Source organism: Perca fluviatilis, chromosome 9, assembly GCF_010015445.1.
Source record: "Perca fluviatilis chromosome 9, GENO_Pfluv_1.0, whole genome shotgun sequence".
Taxonomy (NCBI): Eukaryota; Metazoa; Chordata; class Actinopteri; order Perciformes; family Percidae; genus Perca; species Perca fluviatilis.
In genome coordinates this window covers 20582295-20605550 of record NC_053120.1, presented here as the reverse complement: position 1 = coordinate 20605550, position 23256 = coordinate 20582295, and the positions used below count along the sequence as shown (strand labels likewise).

At 38.9% G+C, this 23256-nt stretch overlaps 4 protein-coding genes across 8 annotated transcripts; 1 reads left to right on the top strand and 3 right to left on the bottom strand.

Moving 5' to 3' along the window:
- Positions 1-213: 213 nt before the first annotated feature.
- Positions 214-6969, bottom strand: spata1 (spermatogenesis associated 1). Its single transcript, XM_039811109.1, has 12 exons — positions 6038-6969; positions 5811-5917; positions 4928-5045; positions 4711-4764; positions 4012-4393; positions 3361-3517; positions 3217-3277; positions 2807-2924; positions 2597-2722; positions 2026-2201; positions 1498-1596; positions 214-406 (listed from the first exon to the last, which is right to left on the bottom strand). Exons 1-12 carry the CDS (start codon positions 6095-6097, stop codon positions 257-259), a joined length of 1608 nt encoding a protein of 535 aa, XP_039667043.1. The 5' UTR covers positions 6098-6969; the 3' UTR covers positions 214-256.
- Positions 6970-7086: 117 nt separating this feature from the next.
- LOC120565360 (guanine nucleotide-binding protein G(I)/G(S)/G(O) subunit gamma-5) lies at positions 7087-10118 on the top strand. Of its 2 annotated transcripts, none has more exons than XM_039811118.1 (3): positions 7087-7287; positions 7419-7564; positions 9812-10118. In XM_039811118.1, the coding sequence occupies exons 1-2, from the start codon at positions 7207-7209 to the stop codon at positions 7542-7544; spliced, it is 207 nt and encodes a 68-aa protein (XP_039667052.1). In that variant the 5' UTR covers positions 7087-7206; the 3' UTR covers positions 7545-7564; positions 9812-10118. The 2 variants fall into 2 exon arrangements, with proteins under 2 accessions (XP_039667052.1, XP_039667053.1); XM_039811119.1 differs by having other exon boundaries at positions 7419-7591.
- Positions 10112-17253, bottom strand: rpf1 (ribosome production factor 1 homolog). Of its 2 annotated transcripts, XM_039811117.1 has the most exons (10): positions 16903-17253; positions 15970-16026; positions 15776-15856; positions 15581-15676; positions 14094-14247; positions 12111-12193; positions 11376-11557; positions 11123-11249; positions 10785-10852; positions 10112-10629 (listed from the first exon to the last, which is right to left on the bottom strand). In XM_039811117.1, the coding sequence occupies exons 1-9, from the start codon at positions 17140-17142 to the stop codon at positions 10811-10813; spliced, it is 1062 nt and encodes a 353-aa protein (XP_039667051.1). In that variant the 5' UTR covers positions 17143-17253; the 3' UTR covers positions 10112-10629; positions 10785-10810. The 2 variants fall into 2 exon arrangements, with proteins under 2 accessions (XP_039667051.1, XP_039667050.1); XM_039811116.1 differs by having other exon boundaries at positions 10112-10852; positions 16903-17251.
- Positions 17254-17935: 682 nt separating this feature from the next.
- LOC120565357 (deoxyribonuclease-2-beta-like) lies at positions 17936-23045 on the bottom strand. 3 transcript variants are annotated; one of them, XM_039811110.1, is made up of 7 exons: positions 21760-23037; positions 19846-19943; positions 19589-19751; positions 19426-19507; positions 19173-19331; positions 18895-19086; positions 17936-18636 (listed from the first exon to the last, which is right to left on the bottom strand). In XM_039811110.1, the coding sequence occupies exons 1-7, from the start codon at positions 21775-21777 to the stop codon at positions 18260-18262; spliced, it is 1089 nt and encodes a 362-aa protein (XP_039667044.1). In that variant the 5' UTR covers positions 21778-23037; the 3' UTR covers positions 17936-18259. The 3 variants fall into 3 exon arrangements, with proteins under 3 accessions (XP_039667044.1, XP_039667045.1, XP_039667047.1); XM_039811111.1 differs by having other exon boundaries at positions 19854-19943; positions 21760-23036; XM_039811113.1 differs by lacking the exon at positions 19173-19331 and having other exon boundaries at positions 21760-23045.
- Between the last annotated feature and the right edge of the window lie 211 nt (positions 23046-23256).

The window sequence follows — 23256 nt, the reverse complement described above, 5'->3', positions numbered from 1 at the left end:
TTATATTTTTGCATTCTTCCTAACTAGCTTAACCACCTGAGATATTCAAAAGGTCAACAGTCATCAACATTGCAACCGTATAAGATCACATCAAAAATGAAGTTATAATAAAATGTGGGAAAAACAACAGCACAAAAATACAGAATGTGGGTACTAAAATAGTAAGACTTGTAGAAAGTACAGATGCATAAAATCAAACAAATCAACATCAGCTGCTGTCCCAGCAAAGGTTTTATTCAGTTCTGTATGTACTGAATTAGATTGAGGTGCTTTGAATTTGCGGTCTGTCCCGTGTGGTATTTCCAAAACACAGAGAGGATGTGGGACCAGGATGAGAGGACTGGCTCTTCTTCTGGGCCAGCTCAGCCTTCAGGGCCCTCAGCTCTGTGGCAGCCTGCTTTCTCAACTACACAGCATGAAAGAATAACATGGTTTGTTAATATAATACACCAGATGGTAAACAAGTTATTAGGCAGTGTTGGAATGTATCCAAATAAATTTACTCAAGTAGTGTACTTAAGTACAAATTTGAGGTGCTTGTACTTCACTTTCCATTGTAAGAAGCTTTTTTTAATTCTACATTTTAAAAGGCAAATATTGTCCTTTTTACCTTACTACATTTGTCTGAAGGCTTTGGTTACTTCTCAGATTACAGTTTTTCATCCCCTTTCCTGTCCAGTGAAAACCACATATCTCCACATTTGCTGATTTTAAATGTTTGTAATAAACTGAAGGATGAAGTGATGAAGTGTTCCTTTAAATTGTCCTACTTCATAAGATAAATAAACCCTCTTGGATCAGCTAGAAAATGCATCATCACAAAGCTGAACACAGGGCTGTTTTTCTGAGCTCATGATACGTGGTTCTCGCAAGACAGCGACGCAACATGATGATCTTATAGAATATGTTGCATTGCTGTAGCTTAAACAACCTAACAGTATATACAGTAAAGGAAGTTAAAATAGCACAACAGAATCATATAGTTAAACACTGACAGGGGACATTTTACTGCACTAAGAATACTTTTACTTTTGAGACGTTAGGTAGATTTAACTACCGGTAATACTTTTTTGTTTTGAATGCAGGACTTTTATCCGTAGTAAAGTATTTTCACAGTTTGGTATTAGTACTTGGATCTGAATACTTCTTCCACCACTGGCTATTAGGCCATCAAGCCTGAACAAAGGCGCTCATTTAACATTAAAAGTAAAAATGTAGCGTTCTTTTATTAGTTCAAATAATTATATATTTAATGTTAAAATATGCAGATTTTGCTCTGCAGTACTACTTATAATAAAGTGTCCTTTAAGTTATGTATGTAGAACATTTTATGGAATCATATCACTTTTCAGTGCATTTTAGAACACGCACAGTATTTGTAGGATGTGTGTGCTACTTTGCCCATTTTTTTCAAATATGGCTCTTGACCAATTAGTTATCAACTTCCTTTGTTGCAGCTAAAGAAACATTTGGATAGATTAATAGAACATCAGTTACCTTTATCTCTGTTACCAGCTTCATCTTGGCATCCTCTACCTTCCTCTTCAGGTTGTCAATCTCATGGCTCTCTGTCATGATCTGAATGATGAGCTCATTCTGAAATTCATGATTTTTCAATCAGTGACTATTATGTGTCGAGTTTCTAAATGTGTGTTTCAATCACTGCACTGGTGACATTTTTAGCCAACAAGCCCTTTAATAGACATTTCTTATAGCAGACATTTTGGCGTGTCATAGCAGGAAAGCCACAGGTGTTCCACTTTCAGGGCTTTGCTATTATGCATTGTTAATTCTACCTGTGCTTTCTATGCTACAAGTTGAAATATATTCTGTGAAAAAGGTAAATTGGCAATTCAAAATATCACTGTGTATCCAATTGTATGCAATATTCAGACTCTACTAAAGAATAAGGTTATGGAATCTTATCTCTGAGAAATTATTCATCCAAATACATACTTTTATACCTTTTAATATAAGTCCAAACAGACAATACAGCACATTAAATCAAGATAAATTCCATTTTACCTTTATGGAAGATCTGCCCTGTCGTCTTGGCTTCCCTCTGTTGTCTCTGGCCTGGAGCTGGTGCAACAGTTTGTTGTAAAATGTCTCCAACTCCTGTCGTAAGTTTCTCAGATTTTCCTCCAGTGGTGCTGTGGCTTTCTTGGTTTCAAAGTATTTCTTCTTCCAGCTGTCACGTGCTTTACGTTGAAGAAAAATGCAGCAAAATTGAGTTACTTTTGACAAATGTGTCCTTTGTATAGGAATACAAAATGTTCACTATTTTTATGTTATTGACAACTGCAATTAAAACAAGGGAAACGCTCTTCTGCAACTCAATATTAGCTATCAAGCAAAGCTTTTGTACTAAAATATTTATCCTTAAATGTAGATACATTTTTGCCTTACAACAGTAATCTGTAACAGGTTTGTTGAAGTACAGAAGGAACAAGTATGTTATGTTCTTGGGTTGACAGACTGCTGGCAAACTTAAGAACTTGTAATGACTCCTGATGCTTTTTTACTAGTAAGTTTTTTTACTACTAATGCCAGGATCAGACTACACGAATAACCATAAGAGTATTTTGTTGCTCACCTTGGTTCCTGCGGTGTCGATTTTGAGCCAACAAATCTTTCCCCTTTCTTAGCAACTCTTGCCTTGTCCACTCCAGCTGCTTTCTCTCGTCCCTCACCAGCTTGATTTCCTCGATCAGTTCCTCTCCTAACAGAATCAGAAACATGTCATTTGTGTTAAAAAAAAAGAATGATCATTAATCCTTGGTATGTGGCCAAAATGACAGCTTACTGTTTGTGTGAAAGACAGGAGAGGCAGTCGTTTTTTGAGTGACCACGGCCAAGTCTAGTCCTGAAGGAGGGGAGGTAAGCCCAACAGACCGAGACAACACAGCTGGTCTTTCTGTCACCTAAAAATAAGGAAGAAATACAACGTGAGTCCTCCTCACCTGAATAGATTTTAGTGGACTATATTCCTGTTCTTTGTTCACATCAAAGACCTCACACACTCCACTAGACCCACCTGCTGGCAGTGGATTTTAGACTAATCACTGCAACAAACAAACTCTGGCTTGTTTTCAATGCCCTGTAAAAATCCTTCAAGAGCAACCTTTCCCATAGGTTTATACTCATAAGGAAAGACTGAAGAAGACATACTGAGACATGTTTTAAAGTTGGAAAATATGTAATGCTATACATTACTCCACTTGTTGGTTTATTCCTGATGGACTTCAGTGCATGTACATCTTTTGGTTTCCCGAGCCTGCAAACAAACACTGTTAGAGCAACCAGCAGTAGTTGTATAAGAAGAAAACAAGTGTGGCACTTGGTAATGCTGCACAGTACCCATCTGTGAGGGAGAAGCCTGAATCTCTGTCCTCCAGAGACTGGGCGACTCCTAAATCTCTGGCCGCTCTGTTCTGTCTGTGGTACTGTTTCTTCTTTCTGCAGGTTTCTTTTTTTTCTGGCGACTCCTTCACCTGAGCTGAATCAGCTTCACACCCTTGTAAAGCAGTAGATACAACAACATAAGAGCTTGAAAAATAGCTCAAAATGTCATTGCTAAAACGCTTTGTGGCCGATGTACAAACCATTTCCACCATTGCAAAAAGTGCCAGGTTACCCATATTATAAAATGCCAATGTCATTTTTACATTAAAACAAATACAAATTTGTTATGCATCATTTTGTGGCTGTGTTCCTGTCCGTTTGCCTGAAATGGACTTTTTCGGAGAAGATGAGGATATTTTGTAGCATGATATACAAGACTGAATTGCCATTTTCTTTTTACATTTACTACAATGATATGAGTCACAAGATGAGTGACAAGATCTGTTCTAAAACATGGTGAATATCAGCAGCACACTACAGAAACATGCACTTTCATCACATGGGATAACTGCACTGCAGTGTCATGCTGCAAATTTGTACAACTAGAGCGGACAGTGCATTCTTTGTTGCAGAGCAAAAGTTAATACATTGTAACTGTACTTTTACCTTTATTCCGTGAAACTGGCTGTGGGGCCCTTTGATTCAGAGGCTTCCTTGGGCAACATTCCTGCTCTGCCCACTCTAACTTGTTGGAAGAGATATTCTCCTCTTCATTTTCTGCTTCTGCCTCTGAAGAATTATAGCTCTGCTCCTCATCTTCCTCCTCCTCTTCAAGGCTGGGGGTGGGAGGTGGCTGATGGGAACACTGGGGGATAAGGGGGAATTTAACAGGCTCCTTTGTTCCTGCTGACAGGCTGCACGTCTTGGGAGGTTGGTAATAGGTCTGGTGGTCTGGAGAGCTGCTGCTGGTGTCTGGGCTGAGAGACTGGGAGCAAACACTGCTGTCATTCTCCACAGTGGGCAGCAGGTAAAGCTCTGGCTGTGGGGCCTGCCAACAGGTAACAACAAGACATTTGTGGGACATAATTGGTAAATAATGGAGCAGAGTAAGTATTATTGACATCTGTAGATCAGCAGATAATGCAGAGCTACAAGGCTAACAAATAAATTATACCAGATTAAACAGTACATACAGAAAAATCCATTAAATGCATATCCAAATTAAGGGTAAAAATAGCAGTGTAGATGGCAGGATAACCAAAATTTTAGAAAATGTACTATTTCAGTGGACTTTTTAAATTGTCAGTGATGTATGAAACAAAAACGAAAAGAAAACTGTTAAATGCCAATATGGATTCTACATACATACGGTGGAGCAAAGGTTTTCACTTTCAGATCCCTCTCCTGTGTGCTCTTGACCTGTGATAGGAAAGAATGTGGTTGTTGTAAGAGGTATGGCAGTAAGAGTGCTCTCTCGCTCTCTCTCACCCCCCCAAAATGTCTGCATTGTTTCTCAGTACTGTCTGCCCGGTGAAACAAAACCAGATACAGAAAACCACAGTAAACGGCCAGCTGCACTTACCAGTGCCAAACTGCGCCCCACACATTTCAGGAAGGAGAATTTGTTGATGCTCCTCTCAGCACCAAGAAGAGCTCCCAGCTCGCTTCTCAGAGTTTTCAAGGTGATGTCAGGATAAACCCTGACATCACAGTAATGAAAAAGAGATTTTAGATTACTGAACTGTAACACACAACATATCATCATAACAGTGTAACAGATCCGCTTTTCGCAGTCCTTTTGCAATGTGACTGCACAGGCGAAACCCGGATAAAACTGTTTGTAATCTGGTTTCAGTAGATTATAGTTACCTGTTACAGTCTAAATGCTGTGAGAAAAAAAAATCTGGGGGGAAAATTTGCTGGAATTTTGAGAAAAATCCCAAAGGATACAATTTGAATACCATAAACATATCAAGCTTTAAAAGCAATAAGGACACATTGGGAAAGTCACAGCACATTTACTCATGTTCTGCACTGTGAAAACTTTACCGACACTTTGAGCTGAGCATCGGGATATTGTGAGACTTCATATTTTCACTCTACAAAATCTTAGAGATAAACATTGTACCTTTTACTTCAGTGCGTTTGTCTGACAGCTGTGGTTACTTTGCAGATTTAAAGACTGTACATGTGATCAATAATTGCTGATGAATTACCTAATGACATTTCCTGATCAATGTAACAATGCGTAACTGCATGTCTTTTAAATAACATTTTACAGCATATATATATATATATATATATATATATATATATATATATATATATATATATATATATATATATATATATATATATGTATACATATATATATGTACACACACATACATATGTATGTGTGTGTGTGTGTGTATAGCTCAGCTTTTAGTGTTTTGAATCAAATTAAAAATGTCCAGCAGTTTCACCTGATAAAGCCGGCAGATATGAAGTTCTCTATGGCTTCAGCAGGGACTTTATTAAGCTTCATATTCCACTGGTCATCTGGCACATACAGCACATGGAGCTCCACGAACTAAAAACATAAAAACGGACATCAAGTATTGGTGTGCATAAAGTATTAGTGTGCATATTGGCATCATACGCGAGTTAGCCTACACGAAGACTATAATATGCATTAATTCCCTCAACGTACCTTGCAACTGGCCGGTCTTCTGTCCTCAGGATACCTCACGGACTCACAGGACAGCTCCATTATCAGCGCAGCTCAGCAAGGAGAAGCAGAGAAACCGTTAGATTTCCGTCAGCTTTATCGCAGGGAGCCTTAATTGCTTTTTTTGCTGCGACGTCGCGGACTGCTCAGTGACAATCTGGCGCAATCCAACACAGTAGCCCAGTGGAGCTTCTTTTATGAGAGTGCCAGCGGTGGTTGCTCTGGTGCTGGTGATGACAACTGCTGCAGAAAAAATATCTGCTAATCCAATCTGTGGTCACCAGTCCTACAGGTTTCATCGGCAGGCAGCATGTACAGTTTTTTTTCCGAAGGTTAAATGTTGGAATGAAGTGTTTGATTTATATCACACTATTATTGCGTTGAAGTATAATATGAATTTAGGGAATCAGCCTATGTTAAGCCTTTATAGTTTTAGTAGCCAAGGCAACATGTGATCCTATTTTACGTTATATTGTTGACTAGCCTACTTACATAACTTCTGCATACTAAATAATTTTAGAAAAGTCACATTATATTGATAACATTCAGGCTTTTATGTCGAGAGATTTCTCAAGTTCTTCTTGAATATCTGGATATTTTGTCTGAGTGTGATAATACTTTATCGCCACTATAGGCCGCAATTTCTATTGATCTATTGATGCTGCTTTCGCGTACACTGGAAGTTGTCGTAAATGTAAGATTGACGAGAATTCTCTTTTTTTCTTTTCTTTTTTTTCAAAGCCTAGTCGTGTTTTTGATGTGAGGTTTAGAGCGACCAGACAATATGAATTACGTCGACAATCATAACAAAACTGAAGTACACTATAAGACAACTTTTGGCAAATAAATTAACCAAAGCACAAACAAACGTGAAATCTACACATTTCCCTTTCATTGCTCTGAATTTAGAGCATACATAATTCAGTTAATTGTTAACTGAAAGTGGCTGCTTTAATTAACATGTACGTGTTGTCATAACTTTAGGGGGAAGTTTATAATTTTGAGTTTGAGAACATCCCATGAAGGCGGCAGCGGCGAACCCTCTTTTAAAAAACCGGAAACTCGGTGTTGAGGAAGAAACCTAGCGATTGTTTTTGATAGAAGTTTTACATTCGTCGTTATTAAGACTACAGTGCCTCAAAACCTCAACAATGTCGGGATCATCCAGCGTCGTGGCGATGAAGAAAATTGTACAACAGTTACGCCTTGAAGCTGGCATAAACAGGGTTAAGGTATCGCTACTTTTTAGGACGCGTTGTTTCATTTGTTGCTAGCTTCAGTCACTCAACGGATCCGCTTCTCATACAGAACTGCTGGTCACATAACAGCCGCTAACTTTCTAAGACTCGCTTGTTTCCCACAGGTGTCCCAGGCCGCAGCGGACCTGCAGCAGTTCTGCCTTCAGAACGCCCAGCAGGACTCGCTGCTCACCGGCATGTCGTCGAGCAACAACCCGTTCAGACCGCAGAAAGTCTGCTCCTTCCTATAGCACCGACCCACTGTGCCTCTGTGAGTAACGTTACCGTTACCAATAAGGTCCGTTCATTTCATTATATGTGGGTTCTTTGAAATCCCATTCACTTTATGGCGTACAAACACTAGCTACAATACTTAGCCTAACTGTAAAACACATCGCGTACTAACATTGGGTATCGAATCACTTAACTAATATGTCAGTTGGTTTTTTTTTCAGTATGGTGTTATGGTTATATGGCTTTTTTTTATGGCTGCACCTATTGAAAATATTCGAAACAACTTACATCATTTTTACACATTCCCTGTCATATCTGGAACGTTTTGGATCTTTGTTACTAGAGTATAAAATGTTATGGGTTTCAACAATGCTTGGCTGCGTTACATTGTTACATAAAGTGGATATCAGAATCAGAAATACTTTAAAGGTCCCATGGCATGAAAATCTAACTTTATGAGGTTTTTTTTAACATTAATATGAGGTCCCCCAGACTGCCTATGGTCCCCAATTGGCTTGAAATGGTGATAGGTGTAAACCGAGCCCTGGGTATCCTGCTCTGCCTTTGAGAAAATGAAAGCTCAGATGGGCCGATCTGGAATCTTGCTAGTTATGAGGTCATAACAAGCGAGATTACCTCACAGCCTAGAGAATTTGGCCAACCCATGAGAGAGAGAGACATCATGGCTTTCAAATGAGCAAAGTGGCAGGCCACACCCCCACCCTCCACCTTGCCCCCCCTCTCCTCCTCAATAGCTACAGACACAGAAATGGCACATCCTAAGGAAAGCTCATTGTGGGACTGGCTCTAGTGGCTGTAATTCTGCACCAAGGCTGAATTTCGGGAACGAGACTTCAGATACAGTATTAGGGGACCACTAAGGCCTATATAAAAGCATCCAAAGAGCACCATGTCATGGGACCTTTAATAATCCCAGGGGGAAATTATTTTCGTTACCACTCCAGGTATACAAACAACAAATAAAAACATTATCAATACTTAAAACATAAACATATATAATAAAAACAAATATACAGTAATAATATATAAAATATGAAATGTACAGCATTAATGTGCAAATAGTGCAATAAAAGAGAAATTGTCTATGTTGAGATGATTTTAGTGCAATAAAAAAGAGAAGTGATTGTCTTTGTTTGAGAGGATTACAGAGAGGGGGTGAGTGACTCTCTGAGGGAGGTGTTGTAAAGTTTAATGACCACAGGCAGGAAAGATTTCCTGTGGCGCTCTGTGGTGCATCTGGGTGAGAGGAGTCTTCTGCTGAAGGTGCTCCTCTGCAGGGCCAGTGTGTCGTAGAGAGGGTGGGAGACATTATCCCAGATGGACTGAAGCCTGGACAGCATCCTCCTCTCAGCCACGATCGTCAGTGTGTCCAGCTCCTCCCACACAACATCACCAGCCCTCCTGATCAGTTTGTTCAGTCTGTCTGCGACCTTCATCCCACTGCCCCAGCACGTGACAGCGAAGAAGATGGCACTGGCCACAACAAACTGATAGAAAATCCTCAGCATCGTCCGACAGATGTTAAAGGACCTCAGCCTCCTCAGGAAAAAGAGTTGACTTTGGCCCTTTTTGTAGACAGCCTCGGCGTGTCTAGTCCAGTCCAGTTTATTGTTTAAGTACACCCCCAGGTACTTGTACTCAACAGTGAAATATCCTGTTCAAGAACTTGAAAAATAGGGAATTAACAGTTCAATTAATTTATCATCAATATTTGGCCATTTTGGAATTTAACATGTAGTTTTTCTAGGCAAGTCGTGTAACTATCAAATTAGCAACCAGTTAAAAACATCACTGTCTTTATGGAAAGACAAACACGTAAAAACTAAGCTGCTGAGAAGAATACATACTTTAATAATGCCTAAGCATAATTTTTTTTTTTTAACACTTGATATTACACATTACACACTAGGGACTGCACTTCTGCTGCCCCGAAAAGCTTAACATGTTTTGCACCTGCTTTTGTACCAGTAGTCATTGTTATTGGATGAAAGTAAAAACATTCGCACCCCAACATCCTACATCATGTTTGCATAAGGTCATAATTTACAGCCACATTGTCTTCGGTACCTGAAAGAATCTTGGGCAACTAACTGGACATTCATTTTCATGTAGCCGTTTTTTTTTAACGCTCCACTGTCAAGAATGTTAGAGACCATAAACTCTAAATCAAACTTGTTGGAACTCATAGATGATGTGTACTGTAATGCAGTAGCTCTAGTAAAATGCTAATTAGGTCTGGCTAATGCATGTAACCTTTCTGCAGGTTTTAGACATTGTGGTGCCTTGTTGGAACTAGGCTGCAGGACCTGCGCTGTGGACTGGAATCATCTCGGGAGCATTCAGGAATTTGGGGACAAGCAACAAAAAGTTTTTTTGTTAATTTTTTTTACTTTTGCCTTTGTAAAATCTCAAACGGAAACATTTCCAGGTGCTTATGTGGCATGATACAAGTATTATACTACTTGCTTAGAAGTAACTAACCTATATCAACACACACGTTGGCCTTTTGAATTGTATTGTACATTTTTCATTCCTGATTTTGAGAATAAATGGTATTTACACATTTTAAACTTGCAACATGTTTTTATTAAAATGAGTATTTACATTAAGAAATGTGTTCAATGAGTCATCCATAATTATTTTGAAAGCCTGTCAAATACAAAAGCAGCTGCAATGTGAACCATTTACCTTTTTCCAGACACTAATTCACCGCTCCTTGTCATTTGCAGACCAGGAATGAACAGGTGTATGTCTGTATTCATGACAGAATGGGACAATAACTCAGATTTATGTCGGGGCTACATTTATACGGTTTGTGGAGATTAATTTATTACAAACTAGCCATCTGCCAATACAACTTTTGCATACACTCGCAGGTCTGATGGAGGCACTCCACATGAATCCCAGTAACCTGAAAATTACATGTCTCCTTCCTGGTGTCTCCCAACTAACAGAGGGTAAACATCCTTGCAATGAGCTACATGCTCGTGTCCCACACTTGGTCTTCAAAAAAGAATTGCAGATGCAGCTTTATAGAAGTCCTTTTTCAGGGCAGGTGTGAATCTACAGCAATGCGATCTCCTAAAATCGGTCATCGGTGTTGAACATCAAATACAAGTTGAAAGGACAAGGGTTAACTGTTTGCACAAAGAATCTGGATATCCAATCTTTAAGTCCATTTGTGCAAAGCCACAAATGGCAGTAATATCTTCGATAATAAACAAGGTCGTCCTTGCCTGACCAAAAAGCTGGTTATTTGTATTCAAAGCTGGAACTTCCGTCGGCAGGCATCCATCTCATGGCGCTGGAAACAGAAAGTGTATTTTAAGCTTTACAGTTAAGGCCTGGGACATTACTCCTATTGAGTGACATTTAAAACTTATTTTTAACATGTTGCTGAAGTACACTGCAATCATTTATTAATGGCTGACAAACCTAGCAGCAAATTACTCTAGCACAATGTGCAAGTGGCATGGCACAAAACAAATTACTATTAGTAAAGTGCTGACTCCATTAGTACCACCATCACAGCTCTTCTGGAATCTTAAAGAAAAGTTTAAGCACGGAGACTCACCTTCAGGACCCACTCATACTCGCCAAACTTTGAGTCGAATGTGCCTTTCTGTAGAGAGCGGAGTTTGAGGGTGAAGCGAGGTCCGAGCTCTTGAATACCAACTTTCTTCTCATTCTTGAAGATGTACCTTAAGAAATCCAAATAATTGTTTATTAGACCATCTCCATTTAAGATAAACTGTCTTGAACAGCTTCTGAAAAGGGAGGGTTATATTACAAGGCACCATGTCAGAATTCACAGTTAAAACACTCACCTGTGGAATCTGAAAAAGACAAAGTCTCTCTGGTTGTGGAAGGTGGCGACCTGTCGACCCACAAACTGAGGGTCTTGTGGAAAGAGGGCAGCGAACTGCCGGCCGATGCTGTGTCCCAGGCGTGTGGTGAAGTTGTTGAGGATCACCTCTGGGGAGTGTTCAGTTGGATCTTTGCCTCTTCTCTACACAAGGAAAAATACTATGATTATGATGAGATCACACAGCAGAGCTTAGGGATGCTTAACAGTGGCTATATATACAGTATATACAATTACGATATGTAACTAGAAGACAATTTGGAAAATACTAGAATGCTACACAGCTAATCATCAATACATTCAAGCATCAATTGAGTTGGTAGTTTACAAAGTTGGCATTTCCAGATTGGACTTCTCAGATGCTGCATGCTGTACATCGCTCCATTAGACACAGTGTCTAGTTTTTTTTATTTCTACTTAAGATACAACACAACAAGAAGACAGCCTAGGGTTCTATAAAAAGGCATGTTTCACTTTTAATGAGACACAGCCATTTCAGCCAGCTTCCCACTCTGCGAGTTTAGCTCGGCTTAATTCATTATGTACATTATCTTCTTCTAAACTCTTCTTTAAATACGCTATATAAACCTATTATTATTATTATCATTATTATTATTATTATTATCATCACGCCATTACATATGTCCCATTTAATCAAAACAGAAACGGAGAAAAGAGTTTGAGTTTATCAACTTGCCTTCATCTCCTTGCGTAGTCGAACACTACTGATCTTGAAGTGTGCAGTCGGCCCGTCAGGGAGATGACAGAGAACCAAACCATCTTAAAGTCACGGTTAAGGGAGCAAACATTAAAGGGGTGATAGAATGCAAAACCGATTTTACCCTGTCATAGTTGAATAATGACGGTGGGTAAATAGGACATACATATAAGCTCAAAATCCCATTGACACCCCTTTACTATGAAAATCTCATATTTTGAAACTGCTGCTGAAAACGGGCGAATCTCAACAAAGCTAGTTGCTTACGTAAGCATCTCAAAATCCGGAACCTTTGTCACAGCTGTAGAGAACGGTCATGCCCCAACATTTACATAGGCTACACAACTGACCTGAGATCAGGTAGTCTTCTGAATCTAGGTCACGCAGATCTCTGCTATTCCATTACAAAATTCACTTCTGAAACTTTTTTATGTGAGAAATCAACTATGTAAAGCTCAAATATGGGCCGTTTTACAAAAATGTATGGCTAATTGCAAATTTTGTCCGACTGTGTGTCGGACTTCAGCAGCGGTGCTGCCGGTGTTGCTGCCTTGCCGCCTGGCCTGCCTTCCTTCACACACCCCGGCCTGCTTTGAGCTCCCTTATGGCTGGCAACCCACGGCACTTCATACCCGCGCAAAGTCACCGCTTTGTGGGCTAATGGACTACTACCAAACGCAGCTGCTCTGACAGAGCTCCAGGGCCTGCAGTTCCCCTCTTCCTAATGCCCGGTGTATGTGAGTGAGCGCGTGGTCAGCGAGCTTGTTATGCCAGCAATCTCTTACCACAGGTTCCAGTTAATCTTATAATGTGTGTAATTATAATGTGTTGAGCTATTTAAACAAACGATTGGTGAAATACACGCCTGCGGCTGGATGTGATAGAGCCTGCGGCTGGATGGAGCTAGCTAGCCTCCTCTTATAATTCCTCTGGAATTCACAAAAATTCATTATCTTGAAATCGGACATAGCTTTATAAGACATTTAGTTAGATGTATAAGTGGCGTGACGAAATTCAAACTGTAAATATACTCGAACTAGGCCGAAAATGAAGCTAACTATCCGTGATTTGTAGCTAGCTACACACAGCTAGGATTGAAGGGACAGTCGCAGCTGACAAAACCCCTAGCTAATCTTTACAAATATTAATTAACTTGAAATCGGACACCGTTGTTAGCTTTATAAGACATTTAGTTAGATGTTGTATAAGTGGCGTGACATGTGTGTAACATGTGGTAAGAGATTGCTGGTGTAACAAGCTCGCTGACCGCACTCTCACACAACGGGCAATTTAGTTAGCAGGAAGAGGGGAGTCACAGGCCCTGGAGCTCTGTCAGGGCTGCTAGCCGTAACGGAGCTCAATCGAGCTCACAGCAGGCCGGGGTCTGTGACGGAAGGCAGGCCGGGCGGCGAGGGAGCACCGGCGGGCGGCGAGGCGGCACCAGCAGCTGAACTACGACACACAGTCTTACCAAATTTGCAATTAGCCATCAATTCTCGTAAAACGGCCCATATTTTAGCTTTATATAGTTGATTTCTCACATAAAAAATTCTCAGAAGTGAATTTGGTAAGGAAACATTGCAGTGTCTGGAATATGAGATTCTGTCGCTTCTCTAATGTTACATACCCCATTAGGAGACAATAAGGAACAGTGTGAAATACCCTATATAATCATTCTATCACCCCTTTAAAAAGGTCAGACTGGGTGAGCTAGAAGTTTGACTAGCTCACCTTGTCTAGAGTCATTCCACTTATTTAGATACTTATTGCTACTTTCATATACATCACTGAGCTTTCATCTAATTAAAGTGGTCTCTGAAGTTGGTGAGATTCAAAGTTCAGTAAAAAAGTATCACAACCCTCGGTCATGACCCCAATGACAGCAATGTAATAAATAACGGAGAGCAGTAGACCATTGTGTATCATCCATCCCTCTCCTGAAACAGCTGCCTTTGAGGATACTGGGCACTTTGCGATCCTCGTTGATGACAATGAGGTAGGTGAAGTTCCTGGCGACGCACTGAGGAATGATCCTCTTCAGGGCCAAACCTCTTCTGTAGTACACGTGGGCGTTTGGGATTACTGTGGCCAGCTGCTCACAAAACCTCACCGTCCTCTACAAGACAAACACCAGATAACGATCGATGTGTTAAACAGACAGTGTTTGAAAAATAATGAGTAAGAAGATGCAGCACACTCACATTTACCACCTCAGGACAAGCACATATAAAACGTCATTTACACAGACTGAATGGTAAATGGCCTCAACGTTGCATTACCTTCTGTAAACAACGCAGACTAAGACAGAAAACAATGACTTATTATTTATTTTTTTTAATCAAGAAAGGTAAAAACTGCTATAAAAAAGAAAAGAAAAAAAGGTCAAATCACTAAGTGGGGCTCCAATAAAGAACACTTGTATTGTCCCCGATAGTCTAATTTAGATTGTAGCCTTCTCCTTTGTGTTCAAATTTCATATGCATCAAAATTAATATATTGTGCATACTAATTTAAGTATTACCAAATCTACCAGTGGATCATTATAATTTGAAAAAGTCAAAATCAATGTCCCCAAGAGCTGATAGCTGATTTTAGGGTTGGGCGACAAGACAATCTATATTATCAAAGCAATATAAAATTGTTTATTGTATATATTTTTCCATATCGTCCATATATGCTTCAATACCTATGGCGATGTCAAAAAACCAGCTGCCGAACCGCATTACGACAATATTTGTGCATTTGGACACCACTTTACACTCTGATCCTAGCATGTTATGTTCAATATGCACTTAAGTTTGTTGTAAAATAGTACTTTTCATTGTCAAGTATTGAAGGAGTATACCAAAATGGGTTTATTATGTAGTTACTTCATAAAGACTACTTATTTATTGAATTACCAAAAAACATGCAATATTACAATATATATTGTTATTGAGCTATGAAATAACTAGGGCTGGACGATTTAGAGAAAAAGTCATACTGCGATTGCAATTTAATTGGATCATGAGTCTACTTGCTTGATTATCAAGGAGAATGCACGAATCAGCAGACGCTAAAATGATAGTGCACCTGTATACTGATACTTATGGTAAATGCATTCAAAATGCATCCGAGCGACCATGTGCAGAGACTGCAGTGAAACAGAAAAGGTGCAACAACGTGGAGGCTGCAGTGCACACAGAGGCTAGAGTATCACGCAAACTTTTGTTTCTGCTTTTGAGTGTCACGCAAACAGCATACGTTTTTGTTTAACTAAATTACACAATTTTTGCAGTTATGTAATTGCACAGAGTGAGATCGTGATTGCGATTAGATTAATCGTGCAGTCCTAGAAATTACCTATATCTATCAATCCATCTATCTACACCCAGCTCTAGCTGATATTAAAAAGGTAAGTAATAAAAACATAATAAGAACATGTATTATGCAGAACAGCAGCCACTCACCCCTCTTGGTCTGTCTGATGTTGTGATGAGAACTTTGGGGTTTGTCAACCCGTTGAAGTAGGCAGAAAATTCATCAGTTCCCTCGTCGAATGCAATCTGTACATGACGGAAACACACACACATTTACATTTTTCAAATGTATTACAAATATAAACTGAGATCATTTGAACAAGCTCAGTCAAACTTGGTCCACACCTCTTCGTCTTCTGGGTCAACGGTTGTCTCGTCGTACACCCTCTGGTTTTCTATCGTCTTTGGGACCTCTTTAGGCGGTGCCTTCATAAGTGACAGAATAAATGAAAGAATGAATGACCAAATTTATGCCTTAACCCTGTTTAATGGTAAAATGTAACTGTCTAAGAGGGACACAGAAAAAAAAACAAACTCACCTTGTCACCTAAAGCTTCCCTTTCTTTTTTCTTCTTTTTCTTTATCTGCATCTTTTGCTGAAATATGAAGACAGAAGAAATATGAACACTGAATTTCCAGTCGGAGTGTGCTTGCAACTTATATTTACTGTAGCGCTGAAAGTTGATAAATTAATCAGAAAAAAATTCAGGATAAGCAGTGATGATTAACAATTTCTGGTTGCAGGTTAACAAGAAGGGCTGCTTGCTCGATTTATATTTAAATTGAATATATTTGAGCTGCTGGTCAGACCAAGAAAGCAAGTTTAAGATATCAGTTTGAGTGAATCATGATTCTGGAATTGGAGAGGCGTTGATTCAAGAAGGGCTGCAAGTATTAATAATTATTTCATTATCAATTCATCTACAGTGCAGCTTTTTTTCATAAGTAATTGATTAGCAGTTTAGTCTTCAAATGCCAAATAGTAAAAATATGATCAACACAAATTCCCAGAATCAAAGATGACAGCTTCTAAAAACGATGTGAGGCTGCTACGGTTAGCTGATTAATCGAGGAGTTGTTCCACATAAACTTACTCTGAAACAACTTTGATGATCAATTAATCGTTTAAGTCAAATATTAAGCATAAATGCATAATATAATTCGGTTCCAGTTTCTTAAATGTGAGGATTCTCTGCTCCAGTCATTGTTATATCATTGTAAATTGAATATTGTTAGGTTTTAGACTACAAATGTAATTTGTTAGCTTCCACCACTGATAAGAGGGAAATAAATCTTTTTAAAACCAAAAAGTTGAATCAACACCTCTCGAAAAGACCTGAGCTTTACCTAACATGAAGGGAGTATTTATAGCAGGGCTGTTGTGTCAGACTGCATTAGTTTTAGCTAGGTGCTAAGTGTAGTTTACCTGCAATGACAGCTCTAACTTAGCTAGGATATTTATATGTCTTTACCTTTCTTTTCTCCTGCTTGAGTTTCATGAACATGAGGTGTCTTCGCTGTTTATTCTTGATTTCGGACACACTGAAGGTGGGGGGGAAGGCTGGCTCGCTCTTCTCCATCTTCTCCTCCTTCGTCTCAACTCCGACGCTTTCTCCATTTCCCTCCTGACTCACACTCTTCTTTTTTGCCTTCTTATTCTTCTTTTTCTTACCTTTGTTGTCCTGACTCACGGGAACCTCCGTGATATCCATCTAGTGTCAGCCGTCTGTTTTGGCTAAAATATTTCACGTGTGGAGCATAGACAGTAGCTGACTTCCTGTTCGTGTGCTCACGACCGGGGACCGGAAATGACTGTGGTGGTCGTGGATAAAAATGTGGGGACACCTCGTGGCGAGGAAGAGAACTGTAACTACAACACAGCTTCAGAAAAAGGTTTGAATTTTAATAGAGATAATACATTATTTAAGTTAAAATAAAGGTTCCTCCAATAATGTGTTTTGGGTGCTGACTCTGACTGACAATGTCTGGAGGACAAGTATGGTTAAAGCCCCCTTTAACTCAAACATGTGTTTTGCTTATTGCTACTTCTCTTCCCACACTGAAAATGTATGTAGCCTAAAGTTTGATACTATAAGTTCATTCATCTGCTGAAGGCGGGAAGTTTCTCTGCACTTGGCAGCTTAGAGCATCAGTGCGTAACTTTTTGCATATTAATGAACGTCCATTAATGAGTTGATACAAAGTTAATTAAGACTTTCAGCTCCACAAAACTCTCTCTGCATTTCTCAGTATGGCCATGTTTAGAAAATGGTGTCATCCGGCGACTTTCAGGCGCAGAAAATCGAGCGAAGACAATTACCTCTTCTGAAGAATCCATCTTGTTTTTTTATTATCCTCCATGTCCTCCTTGGCTACTAGCAACTGTGTGGAGGAGGGGTGGGAGTGGTGCGCGATCACGGAAGGCTTATATCATGTGGATGAGACAGTTTTGTTGACATTACTTAGAACTCCTCTTGGGGAGACAAAACTACTAACTAATATTGATCTAATCATTCAGTTAAATTTATTTCATCTGGAATTCTAGTATCCTGATTGTATAGACAAATGCTTAATGCATGATTTTCAAAATAAAAACACTGCAGTTTTTCATTGATTAAAATACATAATACAAAACACAAAAGACAGGAATTAATATACTACACCAACACATTGTGCAAAATGTAAAGCTTGCAACCAACAATTTTAAGTCTGGATATGTAATGGCGTAGTTAGTGTTATTATTAAGTGATATCAGGCTCCAGTCTTTTCTTATACTTTTTTTGGAGATCTGCTATACTTTTCCTTACATTTCCACGAAGGCCTGTGCCTTTAAAGCTCTCTGTGTTGAGCCTCAGAATGTGGAAGGTCATGTTTACATGGTTCATACTGTGTGATCAGTGCATGGAAAGCCTTCCCAACAGCAACATTATCTGTGCATATTGCTCCTCCAGCTCTTTTCATCTGACTCTCTTCCCTGTTCATATCAGCTATGCAGGTCCAGCCACCACCAGAAGTTACACACCACTTGGAGTGATCAACAGTATCACCAAAGGGCTTCCCCTTTAGGAGCTTTACTTCCTTCACATTGTACACATGATGAGGGATGTCTGTGCTGCAGTTAGAAGGCAGAGGTTTACGCATCTTCCCCCAGCTCTTAATGTAGAGATCCTGCTTCAAATGGTTAACAATAAGGCCAGAGTAAAGATCTACAATAGTATGGGGAACAAAACAAAACAAAATACTGTTATCTATGAAAATGAAGAGTAACAATAGACATTGGGGAGAACATTTTATACATACTAAAAGAAAACTACTTCACAATAGACAAAGAGAATTGTAAACTATGTACTATTGTAAAACTGTTCCTAATTTTGCTCTGTAAAAAAACTTGTCAGGTTATCATCAGCCTAAAATGAAATTTTAACATTTGAATCCTGATTGATTGATGGATTTCAAACACTCACCATCCCAAAAACGGGTGTATTTCGCAAAGCTAGAGAAATTATGTCCTGTCATTGAAGTCAGCATCTTTACACGAAACCAGGGTTCCTTCTTTGGGTAGCAGCTTCGCTGTGCAACACATTGCAGCTCTTTGTGAAAGGTTGTCGGGATGTCAGAGTCATATGAATAAGCATGGATGTACTTCAGCTGCAATCCTGAGAATTGAAATTGAAGTTTTAACTGTACATTACAATGCAAATAACTTTATAACAAGCCAGGAATATAACAGCCATTAACCTACCTATTTCTTTGAAGTGATTATAAGAGTAAGTCACGCACATAAATGTTTGAGCATTAGCGGTTCCACTGTCTGGCCAGAAGTCTTTACTGCGATATGTTGGAAATTTTGGTGTACTGTGTGAAAGCCAAACTCCACTTTTTTTGTCCAGCATCACAACTCCTTCAGGAAGTAAAACAGAGAAAACAACAGAAACTGAAATTTGTTACATTATAATATATTTGAACGCAATAAAGTGGAACATTGCTGCACCCACCTTTACTGTGGCCAAATGATGCAGGAGCAGCGTATGGTTCTGGAGGTTGATCATTATAGAGCATGTATCCAAAGCCTTCAATCTGCAACAAAACAGAAAACTTAATCAGTGTGCTGATGAAACACTGTGCTTTGCAAGAGAGAAACAGGTCGTTACACATCACCTTTCTGTCGTAGAAGTCAAGAAGAGGGTTCAGGGTGTTCGCCAGAGTGCTAGATTTACTGTTGATTGTCTCTTTGCTGGCTTTCCATCCGTTGGTGCTCTCATCCATGTACAGATATGACAAACCGTCATCCTTCACACGGGGCAACTTGTATAGAATATACCTAATAAAGAGATACAGTAAGTATATTACATATTCAGCTGACAGAGAATAGGTGAAATTATTATAAATTGCTACAACTCAAAATGTCTACAAACCAGTCCACCTCTTTTCCTTTGTCATCCCGGCATTTCACATCTGAATCACACCCTTGGAAAAGGATCCCAACACTGATGAGGAATTTCATCATTGTCCTCTAAAACAATCACATACAGTATAATCATGAGAGAATTACAAAGACAGGAGTCCTGTTTTCACAGATTAATCACCAGTTGATTACCTTTAATACATACATTTAAATAAATAAAATTTTCTGAAAAAGTCATTGGGTTAGTATGAGAAATTAGCAATTTTCTTGAATTTTAGACAAATGGTGGACAAATACATCCCGATTTTGATTAAGAGTATGATTACTAGAAAATGTCATTATAAAAATCATATTGATCTAAAAGTTGATTATCTATATAAATATCCAGAGCTTTCAATAGCTTTGAGCAGAGACAGGGGTTACATGACACCCGTCATGATTCAGGCTGTTCTCATTCCAAGACTGGGTTGCTCATACACTGTTCGTACTTATACCTATGAAAAGTAATGCACTATTTAATAAATATACTGTATATCCCACACAATTGTGGACCAGGGTGTGCAGAGGTGCCTCTGGAAATCATGTGATATATAAAGAGAGACAAAGATGGATGGATTGATGGATAATCAAACAAACACAGGATTTTCACTCAGGAGACCACTGTTTGTGTTCTGTGGGAATGCAAAAGACAACGCTGACTTATTTCAACGTACTTTTGTTTGTTGCAACATAACTTGCGTACTTCAATGCCACGTATGTAAGTTACTTATTTGAACCCAAACCACAATCTTTCCTAAACCTAACCAAGCTGTTTTGTTACCTAAACAGATTCTGCACTGCAGGGGCTTGCGCAGGCACACTCGTGTTGCTGAACATTTGTAGGATAACACAGAGAAATTGTGCGTAACTGTTTTCCTAAGTTATCAGACGAACCGTTGTATAAGGATGCATGATGTGACCGAAGTTCAATACTTAAGTCACATGATGACAACTGAACAAACTCCATGTCACTGGAGCAAACTCTATTGGTTGGTGAAGGCTGAAGTGTGGCTGAAAGCTCCAGAAATAGTTAGTAATTGGACCTTGAGTTAAAAAATGTATTATTGTGCCTAAAGTCAAGAATGAACTTTAATGCTCAAAGATTTGATGTCATTTTAAGAGAGCAATTTGGCAGATCTGGTATACACTTTTTACACACCCGGAAAATTACACAACTGTAACACAGATGATAAGCGTCAGCAAGGTTTTAGGCAACCCCAAGCCCACAGAACAGCCTCAAAGCTTCCTGGTACAGACTGCACTGCACAAGTCTCTGAACTCTCCCGGACAAATGAACACCATTCCTTAAAAAGATATTTGGTCATGCATCTGTATAACATATTTATATTAAATTACTTTGGAACTTAACTTTTTAAATGGAGAATTGTAACTATGACACTGGCATCAGGGATTATGATATATAGTATTACAATTCATTTCAAGGCTGTTCTAAGAATTTAAACTATGATTTTGGAGGAGGGTTGGTGAGTTATCTAAAGGCTGTAAGAGATATTTTTAATAAAGCAACTTCCTGTACCTACAAGAGTAAATCATCCAGTTGTGCAACACAACATGTACCATTTTCAAGAGTAGTGACAAGTCAAAACAACAGTTAACATTTTAATATAATGGGCTCCTTACTCTGTAACGTGTAAATACAACTTACAGTTCTTTGATTATTTCCATTTCTGATACTGACACACTTCTAGGTCCGAAAAACAGGAAATATATATTTAAACTTTTTATTCTACTTGCTAGATATTTTCACAATACTAAGAATACATCTAAAACACGTAAGCTCATTATATGTTTTGCAGATTACATTTTAAATTTCAACTTTTATTATTTTTAGCATAATTTTTAAACATGTAAACATTTTACTTACGTATCTAGCCATTGCCATTTCTCTTCACAGTCAACTGTGCATCTGTGTTACAAAGCTGTGATATTTCAGTTAGACCAAACTGACACCCACATCTTTCACATTTCATCTGCTTCCTTGTTCCTTGTTCCTTGCTCAGACACATCATTGTAAAGGATTCATAGATTTTGTGCCTAACACCAGAATGTTGATCTGCCTGTTGACAAGCTGGTAAAATGTAAGGGTTTATCTGCCTTTGAAATACAGTAGTTTGACAGGCTGTTTTAATAAATATGGACACGATGACACTGATAAGAGTAAGATACTCTTCAAACTGAACACTTCCACCATAGCTCAAGCATAAAGCTTTTGAAAGACGTTCTACATCCACTAAGAATTAACTACTGTATGAATGTGATCTTAAAATTAATGTATTAGTACATTTTGAGGATTCAAGAAACCGTTTTGAATATTTCTAAGGAAGAATAGTCATTATGAAAGTGAAATGTGAATTGACAAATCGTGTGACACAATCTGAATTATGGCAACCATTTGGCACTTCCAGGGCATTACAACAGAACAAGTCAAAACAAGTACAGTGATTACAAGTTTTTCTTTGCTTGAAGAACAGGTTTGTTTGTCTCTGCTGGTCGAACCAGTTTTGTCCCACAGGTACAAGGGGGTCAGCATGACACTGGAGTTGAGATATTAAAATCTCCTCCATTTTGAGTCGAACATTAAATGATAAAAGTGGTGATGAAACAAGAACCATAGATGTTCTTTTAAAAAAAAAATCAAAAGCTGAGGGTAGGTTTGGATTTAAACTGTGATTCCTTATTGCTACAAGTGCTGTTTTGTAGAAATGAGATTGTAGAAAATCCTTGAATAACTTGACGGGTATGGAAAATATGAAATAAGCTCACCCCTGTGGCAGGATTCTTAGTTTGTTTAAGGGAAATAATTGAGAATGCAATAACAGGCTGAATGTAAAGAGCAGTAATGATCCACAGACACCTACAGTATCGTACCGTCTAGTCTGACCACAAGATGGCCCTGTTTACCTCAAATACTGGATACACCAATTGCACCTTCCTGTATTAACTACCCAGACATGGTGATGGCCAATGCAATGCAGTCAGAGTCTTCACCTGGGTAAAATATAACTAAACATCAAATAGATACATCTTGTGTTATTACAGATTCCCTTCATTCAATCAAGGAAGTAAGGCAACAGCATACTGACACACACACTAGTACAACCACAGTCTGATTTGTAGCTGGCTACTGGGCATGGTCAGGGTATGGGCTTTTCACCAGAGGGGATGCTCTTTTACTTTCCCCACCCAGATTGAACCCATTTTCTGACCTTCAGTCCACTAACTGCCCTGATCTTTAAAAGTAAACATTTTCAGTTTCACTTTGAGTTCCTCAAAAACATGAAAATTAAAGAAACAAAGGTTCTTACGTAAACACAGGAAAGTTATGTGATGCAAATTAATACTTTTTTATTTATTTTTTTAT

Bases quoted from the DNA above. Each gene is read 5' to 3' on its own strand.
- rpf1 (XM_039811117.1), bottom strand. From the start codon at position 17,142: ATGGATATCACGGAGGTTCCCGTGAGTCAGGACAACAAAGGTAAGAAA. The intron at 12,194-14,093 runs GTATCCTCAAAG...CGTGACTTTAAG, and splicing joins CGAGGATCGCAAAGTGCCCA to ATGGTTTGGTTCTCTGTCAT. The intron at 10,853-11,122 runs GTGAGTCTCCGT...TTCTGTTTCCAG, and splicing joins AGTATGAGTGGGTCCTGAAG to CGCCATGAGATGGATGCCTG.
- LOC120565357 (XM_039811110.1), bottom strand. The intron at 19,332-19,425 runs GTGGGTGCAGCA...TACTTCCTGAAG, and splicing joins ATCATTTGGCCACAGTAAAG to GAGTTGTGATGCTGGACAAA. The intron at 18,637-18,894 runs GTGAGTGTTTGA...ATACTATTGTAG, and splicing joins ATACACCCGTTTTTGGGATG to ATCTTTACTCTGGCCTTATT.
- spata1 (XM_039811109.1), bottom strand. From the start codon at position 6,097: ATGGAGCTGTCCTGTGAGTCCGTGAGGTATCCTGAGGACAGAAGACCG. The intron at 5,918-6,037 runs GTACGTTGAGGG...TTATGTTTTTAG, and splicing joins GAAGACCGGCCAGTTGCAAG to TTCGTGGAGCTCCATGTGCT. The intron at 3,518-4,011 runs GTAAAAGTACAG...CTGCTTTACAAG, and splicing joins GCCAGTTTCACGGAATAAAG to GGTGTGAAGCTGATTCAGCT.
- LOC120565360 (XM_039811118.1), top strand. From the start codon at position 7,207: ATGTCGGGATCATCCAGCGTCGTGGCGATGAAGAAAATTGTACAACAG. The intron at 7,288-7,418 runs GTATCGCTACTT...TGTTTCCCACAG, and splicing joins CTGGCATAAACAGGGTTAAG to GTGTCCCAGGCCGCAGCGGA.